This window comes from Juglans regia, chromosome 7 (genome assembly GCF_001411555.2).
Source record: "Juglans regia cultivar Chandler chromosome 7, Walnut 2.0, whole genome shotgun sequence".
NCBI lineage: Eukaryota > Viridiplantae > Streptophyta > Magnoliopsida > Fagales > Juglandaceae > Juglans > Juglans regia.
Genome location: NC_049907.1, coordinates 20,465,259 through 20,474,622, shown reverse-complemented (window position 1 = coordinate 20,474,622; position 9,364 = coordinate 20,465,259). Strand labels below are relative to the sequence as shown.

Below are 9,364 nucleotides of genomic sequence, written 5' to 3'. Positions count from 1 at the left end.
AACCAATCCAAATTTATAAATGTGGAAATTAAGTCACTGGTCAGTCTATGTATATAATATATGCGTAAGTAATAATGGGTCTAATTAATCTAATTAGTCCAAGTAATGGGTCTAACTTTAAACTTCAGCCAATGAACACTCTCAATTCCGTTAACCCATTTTTCTAAAGTTTCTCATGCACGCTAATTACTTCTTTTTTAAAAATTTTTTAAGTACGGGAGGGAGCATAAAGGGATGGACATGCTAATCCCTTTAATAAAAGTACTGTGCAAAGGGGAGTTAGAGTGATAATTGTGACGAGTACTTTTAGTGCTCAAGCAGTCGATCGAGGGAATGTAATATAAAATGTAGATCTTTATAAATTATAATATTTTTTTTTGGATCTGTACATCATATCTTGAACATCATGGAATATTATAGAAAGTAATTATATATATATCAGTCACAATCAGTGTGGAAACTAATTAAAGTCAATCCATGTGAATGTGGAAATTAAAGGCACTACTATTCATGCGTAGGATTAGATTCCAATCCGTCAATATCAAATGTGGAAATAATTTAGCTCCTCACTTATGTGAAGTTTGAACATTCAAAGTCTTCTGATCTATACGCGTTCTCCCATTAATGTGCCATTCTTTTGCATGTTAGGAATGTTTTGGGACAATTCAGAACTTAGACACCAGCTTTCAAAGGCAACTAATTGATGTAAATGACTTGAGATCAGACTCTTACGAACAATTCATCAAATAATATCTATTTTTCTTATTCTATAGCAGGCCACGTAAAGTCTAAGAACCAATTAAGAACGAACTCAAGGCTAATATCCTGATCTCACTACAGGAAAAAATTATGATGCATTATATAATCTCTTACTTATATTGAGTATATGTGATCAGTTTATTTGCCATTCTTACAAAAAACAAATCTACCAAAGTAAAGGCACATTACTATTTGTCAATTGTAAAATCACCACGTAAAATATTTAACTAAATGGGTTAAGTGTACAGTCAGAACTACTTAAACGCAGAACATCTACTTTGATACTATATAAAATTACCATTTGTCCTAAAAGCTTCAATACATCTATTATAATACCATATGAAATCACCACTTATCTCAAAATTTTCAGCTCATGAAAATATGTAGATTTTATTATTTATAGTTATGTCTTAACATCAATGTGGAAAATAACACAACCCATAATCTATCTAAACGTGGGAGTTAAGGCATTAGTGGTCTCCACTACTGCGTATGATATGGGTCTAATTATTAATTAGTCCAAGTCAATACAGCTCCTAAGTTTCAATTTCAGCCACTCTAACACTCAAAGTCTGGTGTTCCATTTTCCTTATATATATCTTTGAGTTGTGGAAAGCCACAATATTCACAATAGAACAGTCAAAACAAACAGATTTTAGATAGAAATGAATATGGGTGTCTTACAATATTATTTCTCAATGAAGGCTTTGCTTTGGGTTTTAGTGGTTTTTGTTCAAACTCGTGAGTACATGGGTTGCTTGGAGGAAGATAGAGTTGGTCTGCTTCACTTGAAGTCATTTCTTAATATATCCATTCCGTCTCTCACAGCTTATAATTCAGACTATGATCTTCTTCCTTCATGGGTCGACCATGAGAAGAGTGATTGTTGTGGTTGGGAGCGGGTCACGTGCAACTCCACCACAGGTCATGTGATAGAACTGTCCCTTCACAATTTAATGCATGATCCTTATTACAATCTTCATTTGTATAAACAAAGGGTGAAAGATTATGAGGAACTTCCATGGTTGTTAAATGTGTCTCTATTAGAGCCTTTCAAGGAGTTAAGAAGTCTTGATCTATCCTCTAACGCAATCGATGGTTGCATACGAGATGAAGGTATGTTGTGAGGAATGAAGAGTTTTAATATATAATATTCTAAAATTCACATATTGTGTCTATTGCTTTTAATTTTAATCTTATTTGTAATAATGCCTTTGTCTATCCTTCCTGGAAAAGTTTGAATTATTTCAACTTAAAATTCTAAAATTACCTAATTAAGTTGTTTCTTTTGTTCGAAACACTAGTTTTATATATAAAAGGTCTTTAATTATAAATACTTCTGTACTAATGGACCTGTAATTTTGTAAGTAGCCAACTAACATTAAAGCACGTGTTTCACTTTGAATATACGGCCGGCCAGGAGATATAAATTTGTATTCAGGGTGTATGCAAATTATACGGCTTCACTCAAAGATTCTAAACTCACTCGGATATATATATATATATATATATAGATTAATATTCACTCAATCTGTAAAGTCTATCAATTTCTTAAGATATATTTTGCAGGATTTGAAAAGCTTTCAACCCTAAGGAATCTGGAAAATTTAAACCTTGGTTACAACTTGTTTGATGACAATAGCATTCTACAATCTCTGGGTGCTATCACTTCGCTCAAGACTTTAAATCTTACTTGGAATATGTTGGAGGGATACTTTCCAGCACAAGGTAATTAAAGTGATCTCTTCTATCTAATTATATATTTTAAATCAGAGCGTTCACGAATGCATGTATCTAATGATCTTACTTCATCATCAACTTTGATATTTATTAATGTAGAATTAGTTACGTTGAGAAATTTGAACACGCTGGATATAAGCTTCAATTCGTACAATGGTACCCTCCCAAATCAAGGCAAGTGCGTGCTTAATTAATTGATAAATTTATTTTGTTTTAAAAAAGGACAATGAATAAATTTATTTAATTAATTGCAGGTTTTGAAAGGCTAGCGGTACTGAGAAACTTGGAGACATTGATCCTTGATGGGAATAACTTTGGCTACAGCATCATACCATCTCTAAGTAACCTTAAATCCCTTATGACATTAAGTCTTTCAAGGAATAAGTTTTGGGCAGATCATGAACGAGTAAATGCTGAAGGTAATTATATGTCCCTAATTAAATATAGTATTTACCGATTTTAGTAGATCATACATAATAACTTAATAAGCTGTAAAACTAAGTTTGAAACTGAATTAATTCATGGTTTTGATGTGTTTGATGTTTAAGATCATATTGAAGGTAAGAAATAATTAAGAAATGACTGGAATTTTTCTGCATGTAATTAAACTAAATTTTCTAGATCAGATGAATCATGACGTGTTTAGCATTTATATTGGATTTCTTAATTAATGTACGTGTTCTCCAAACTGTTCAATTATATACAGGACTAGTCCTCTTTACTTTGTTTAATTTGTCATTATTTTCCTAAATCCACTCTCACATATATATAAATATATATATATATATATATTCATGAGTATTAATTCTTTGCTCGCCGGCCCCAATGGTGACCAGTTTTAGCAAAGTGACGAGTACTTTTGCTCTCCCGCAGTGCTCGCCTCGATAGTGAGCATTTGCCTCCCAATGTTTTGTTATAGTTTTTCTTCAAAATTCAAATAATTTGTATAAGTATAAAAGAGCCTATAGCCTCATGAACAGCACATTTTATTTGATTTCTACATTTATGTTTTTGTTCATTATTAAAAATTCACGTAAATTCTCTATTGTTCTAATTACTAATTACAATAAAATAATAATAAGTGAAATATCAATAATTTAAATATAATCTAAATTGAAGATTTTAATTTATTAAAATATTCTGGAACAAATTAAAGCATAATTAGGATTTTTTTTACATATATTTCTTAGATTTAAAAACATTATTAGTATTCCTATATAATATTATTTGAAAACAATAGGCATTATCTTCATCTTATTATGCATATATAATAATTCATAAAAATAAATTATAGTTGTTGGACTAATGTTATTTTCATTTTACTAAATGAAATTCTTATTTATAATATTAGGTTGTAATTTACACATTAATTTATAATTGATCTTTAAGGTATGACATTGATTGTTTTATTTTCTATGGTAAGTCGGTAACCCATCTTAGGTTAATCTATTTGTAATGCATTTAGTTTAATTTCTAAGTACTAATGCTAAAAAGAAGCCATTATAGCAGTGCACACTTTGCACTCACTGCGTGGCTGCTTCTAGTTGATTGTTTCCAACACTCACTTGGGGAGATGTGTAGTCTAGATGATGCCACATCATGTGTGCAAAATGGATGTTTCTAATAGTGGGTTCTATTTATATTTATTCTTAATTTCTCAAGGAGCAAATGGTGATTGTATTCTATTATAGTCTTCCTCCCCGTATGTGTAATACATACATACATACATACATACATACATATATAATCAATTTATAATCTCGTATATAAATTTCTTATCCCTATAATCAATTATTTCATGCATTCGTTAGCTGCAGTAAAATCAAATCCCTTATAAAATCTGAATCTTACTTGGAATGAGGAATTTGAATCTTATAATCAATTTTTGTTGTGTCTTCCAATAATTTTCTTGCAAGGTACTTTCGAAAGGCTTGCCGTATTGAGAAATCTGAAAACATTGAATCTTGTTGAGAATAACGTTGATGACAGCATCATATTATCTCTAAGTAGGCTTACATCCCTTACGACATTGAATCTTGCGGATAATGATTTGCAAGGAGTAAATTATGGTGAGGTATTCATGATTATTACGTCATACATTCTAAATCGCTAAATTTCTTCTTCGTTTCATAATAAGAATAAATTAATAAATTAACTACAGGTTGGAAAATGTTGTCAAGATTGGAGAATTTGGAGATATTAGATCTTTCTCACAATTACCTCGACGAAACTAGTTTTCTTCAATCAATTGCTGCAATCAAATCTCTTAAGACTCTCAATCTTAAAGACAATGAGTTGACGGGATCCTTTCCAACTAAAGGTATGTTGATTTTTTAGGATGTCATTTGTTAGCTAGGTTAGATGTATATGACATATATATAGCATGCATGTTAATTAAAAAAAAAAACATAATTTTTTGTGGAAACAAAAATTACCTCATGAATTAATCTTTCTCTTTGGCATTTGAACAATAATTTTAATGCACAGATTCGTAGGCTTTCAGATACATTTGCATGTGCCACTTTGAATCAAATGTCAAGATTATTTAGATTTGGACAAGATTTTAGACTTCAATTTCATATTACCGTAGAAACAAAAATAATAATAATTTGAAATCATAACATTGATTTGATAATCTAAATCTAAATCAATGAGGTTAGGGCAAGGATGCTACTCATCAATGATAGTAGGGGCTCGTGCAATAATGGCAGCATGAAATATATATGTTATAACAACAAAGTTCTATTATGCTATAATTAAAATGTGATTTTTTATTTTTTTTTTTTCTGTTATGCAGAGCTAGCAAATTTAAGCAATTTGGAGGTTCTTATCTTGGCAGGAAATCATTTTGGTGGACGGCTAGCAACCCAAGGTAAGAAAAAGTTGGATCATCTAATGAAGAATTAGTATCAATCTACGGATCTTTTGCATCCACTACACATGAAGAATACAACAATTAGTATTCAAAGTTCCATTGTCAAGTATCCATTGTTTTAACAAGAATATAACTAGAAAAAGATGAAATTATCAACTTTCACTTAATTGGAGATGCTTAGGGTTAATATTAAGAATACTTTTGCCTCTTCAGACATATATATTTGTTATAAAATCAATTGAATTTTTTTTACAAAGGTATACTTGATACTGAAAAAGCAAAAATGATCAGAGTTACACTTATAAGTCAAAGTTCAAGAATAAGTATCAAAAGAGGCATGGTAATTAATTGGTGGGAGAAAAACATAAACAGTCCATCTGTATAGTTAGCTGGTTAACTTGACGCCATCTCTCTTGTAGAACTAGCCAATTTAAGCAAGTTAGAGAATTAATTTGGATATAAGTGCAAATTTGTTCTTGGGAATCATTTCTTAATTTGTTGGGAAACTACTTTTGCATAGGCATGTACACTTTGTTAGCATTACCCTAATGATCTATAATTACTTATGAATTGACCATTTTTTTTTTTATATTGAACATAATGGTGATTGGTCTGACCGATTGTTAGAGTAAATGATAATCAATTTTGATACTATTTCTTTTGACAGAATTTTGTGCATTGAAGAAGCTTGAAGTATTAGATCTATCTTACAATTACTTTGCGGGGATCCTACCTCCATGCATAAACAATATGACATCTCTTGTGGTGTTAGATATTTCTGATAACCAATTCAATGGAAATGCTTCATCATCATATGTAGAAGCCAGCAGAACAAGTCTCGAGTACATTGCTTTCAATTATAACCAGTTTGTGGGCATATTCTCATTCAAATTATTTGCCAATTACTCTAAGCTTAAGGTTCTTGGATTCAACGGCCAAAACAATAAAGTTGAAATAGAAACTGAAGGTTCCATGGGTTGGGACCCTTTGTTTCAGCTGAAGATCATTGAGTTGTCCAGTTGTAGTCTGAACAAGCTCACCGGCAGTATTCCGAAATTTCTTCTTGTCCAGTATGAACTGGATATAGTTAATCTTTCTCATAGTAAGTTGAAAGGAAGCTTTCCGAATTGGTTGGTTGAAAACAATACAAGATTACGCGTGCTAGATCTTCGTAATAACTTTTTTGTTGGCCAGTTATATTTACCAACATTGATCCACACGCATATGACCTGGATGGATGTCTCGACCAATCACTTGGATGGAAAACTTCCAGAGAACATTGGCAAGATTTTTCCAAATTTATTATATCTAAATCTTTCCAATAATAATCTTGAAGGTAATCTTCCTTCCTCAATTGGTGGCATGCTTTATTTGGAGGTATTAGATTTTTCTTCAAATAATTTCTTAGGCGGGGTCCCAAGAGGATTAAATACAGGTTGCTTCTCATTGAGTATTTTGAACCTTGCTCATAACAACTTCAGCGATGCAATTTTCGTTGGGACAAACCAGAAAGTTCTGCAAATGAATGATAATCAATTCACAAGTATCACACCAGTACTTAATTCAACTGTTTATCTATCATATTTAGATATCAGCAACAACAGAATTTCAGATACTATCCCCCGATGGCTTGGGAACACGTCATACTTGAGAACTCTTGTTATGGCTAACAATGGTTTTTATGGTCGTATCCCATGTGAACTAAGTGTGACAGGTACTTTAGACCTTTCTCATAACTTATTTACTGGATCGTTACCAATTTGCTTGAATTTACCAAAGCTTGAACACCTATATTTGCAAGGGAACAAATTCACAGGATCAATACCGAAAGTTATTTTCAATTCCTCATCTCTTTTGACATTGGATATTGGAGATAACAAGTTTACGGGCAGCATCTCTGTTGAAATCAAACAACTTCAAGCCTTAAAAGTACTTTTGTTGAGTGGCAATCGTTTCACTGGTATAATTCCGAATCAGTTGTGTTTGTTAAGAATGATAAGAATAATGGATCTTTCCAAGAATGGTTTTTCTGGGACCATACCACAATGCCTCCATGACATATATTTTGGGAAGACACTGGCACCTAGTTTTGACTATTTTAGTGGAAAAGTTGATTCTATCAATCTGTTTATGGGATCAACTTACACATATAAAGGTTTCTCTAACAGGGATGTTGACACTTACCCATATCTTGAATATGTTGATGTAGAAGTAGAGATTGAGTTTGTAACCAAATATAGGCATAGTTCTTATAAGGGTTCTATCCTTGGTTACATGTCTGGACTGGATTTCTCATGCAACAACCTAACAGGTGGCATCCCACCTGCGTTAGGCCAAATATCTTCATTGCATGCACTAAACTTATCTTATAATCAGTTGACTGGTAAAATTCCAATAACATTGTCGGAATTGGATCTCTTGGAAAGTTTAGACCTCTCTCATAATAGTTTGAGTGGAGAGATTCCTTCATTATTGATTGATCTAACCTTTCTTGAGGTTTTCAATGTAGCCAACAACAACCTATCAGGTAAAGTTCCAGATATGAAAGGACAATTTGCAACATTTGAGAAAAGCAGCTATGAAGGAAACCTACTTCTTTGTGGACCACCACTAGATAAAAGTTGCGCCAAAGTAAATGAGTCATATACAATACCAACACAGTCTTCAAATGCAAGTGACGAAAAATGGTATGAAGTAGATCCTATGGCCTTCCATACAAGCTTCTTGGTAACTTACATCATTTACTTTTTTGGTGTTATTAGTCTTCTTTATATTAATCCTTATTGGCTACAAAGATGCACCAACTTGACTGAAGATCTTATATACAACTGTTATTATTATTTTTTTTTTTTGAAACCTTAGAAAGGTTATTTAAAATATCTATGTAATTAGATAAATTGACTCTCTTCAGTATCTTTAATGATAGTAATAATGGTCATTTATCTATGAATTTGGTTTTGAATAATTAGTTATTGGGCTGAAATATGAAAGAGGTGTTCCCTTAGACTTGTTATTCTATTTGATTATGGATATTGTTTTCCATATTTAGGAATTCTTCATTCTATGTGAGTCGGTTGGATTAAATAAATCAAGTATACATTAAAAAAATTAAGATGTTTTGCCCAAATATATGAGTTGTATCCAACAACATCACAGTGCATGTTCGGATGAAAGTACCACAAAATTGTATAAAATAAATCGAGTGTTTTCCTTTCGTGCTTCTGGATATCTCAAGTCACGTTCTTTTTGGGTTTTAGTAGTCATCTTTATATTGATCCTTATTGGCAATAAAGTGCTCCAATTTAATTGAGGATCTTATATACTCGTGTTACTATTATATTTGTTATTGTCTAAAAAAGGTCGTCAATATGTCATTAGATATATTGACTTTCTATGGAAGTGTCATGATAGTGATAATAGCTTATTGTGTATGCATTTGATTATGAGCAACTAATTACTGTGATCAAATATGAAACTTGGTGTTCGGTTACACTTTTCATTCTACTTGATGATGGATAGTGTTTTCAGTAGCTAAAAATATTTTCCTTTATAACGAGTCCTTTGAACCAATCCCATTAGTTTAGTGACAAAAAAAATGGTGACCAAACCTATCACGATTTAGGTTGTTCGAGGTTGACCTAACTGAGTCAAAATCTCTATTCCAACCAATTGATCTTGAACCTAATCCCAAACTCTTGGTGGAGGATTTGTCTGTTTTCACTATAAGCTAGAGATATGATCATTTACAATGAGGTTTTTTACAACAATGATAATTTCATTGTAAATGATGGGTATTTACAACGATTGTTTCCTCCTTACAAAAGATACTTCATTTCCTAGACAATAACGAGTTTTGCAAACGAAAATTAACTCCTTGTAAATAATCTAATAGTTGCAACGAACTATGAGTATTTCTAACGAAATTTATTCCTGCAAATAAACATTGTAATTGCAATAAAAGTTTTCATGACAAATAGTACTAAAAAGTTA

General features: G+C 31.6%; 1 protein-coding gene across 1 annotated transcript; it reads left to right on the top strand.

Moving 5' to 3' along the window:
- The first annotated feature begins 1,403 nt into the window (after positions 1-1,403).
- LOC109003455 (receptor-like protein 56) lies at positions 1,404-8,236 on the top strand. The gene is made up of 8 exons (XM_035691454.1): positions 1,404-1,875; positions 2,329-2,487; positions 2,599-2,673; positions 2,754-2,918; positions 4,416-4,568; positions 4,661-4,819; positions 5,297-5,371; positions 6,042-8,236. Exons 1-8 carry the CDS (start codon positions 1,425-1,427, stop codon positions 8,234-8,236), a joined length of 3,432 nt encoding a protein of 1,143 aa, XP_035547347.1. The 5' UTR covers positions 1,404-1,424.
- The last annotated feature ends 1,128 nt before the right edge of the window (positions 8,237-9,364 follow it).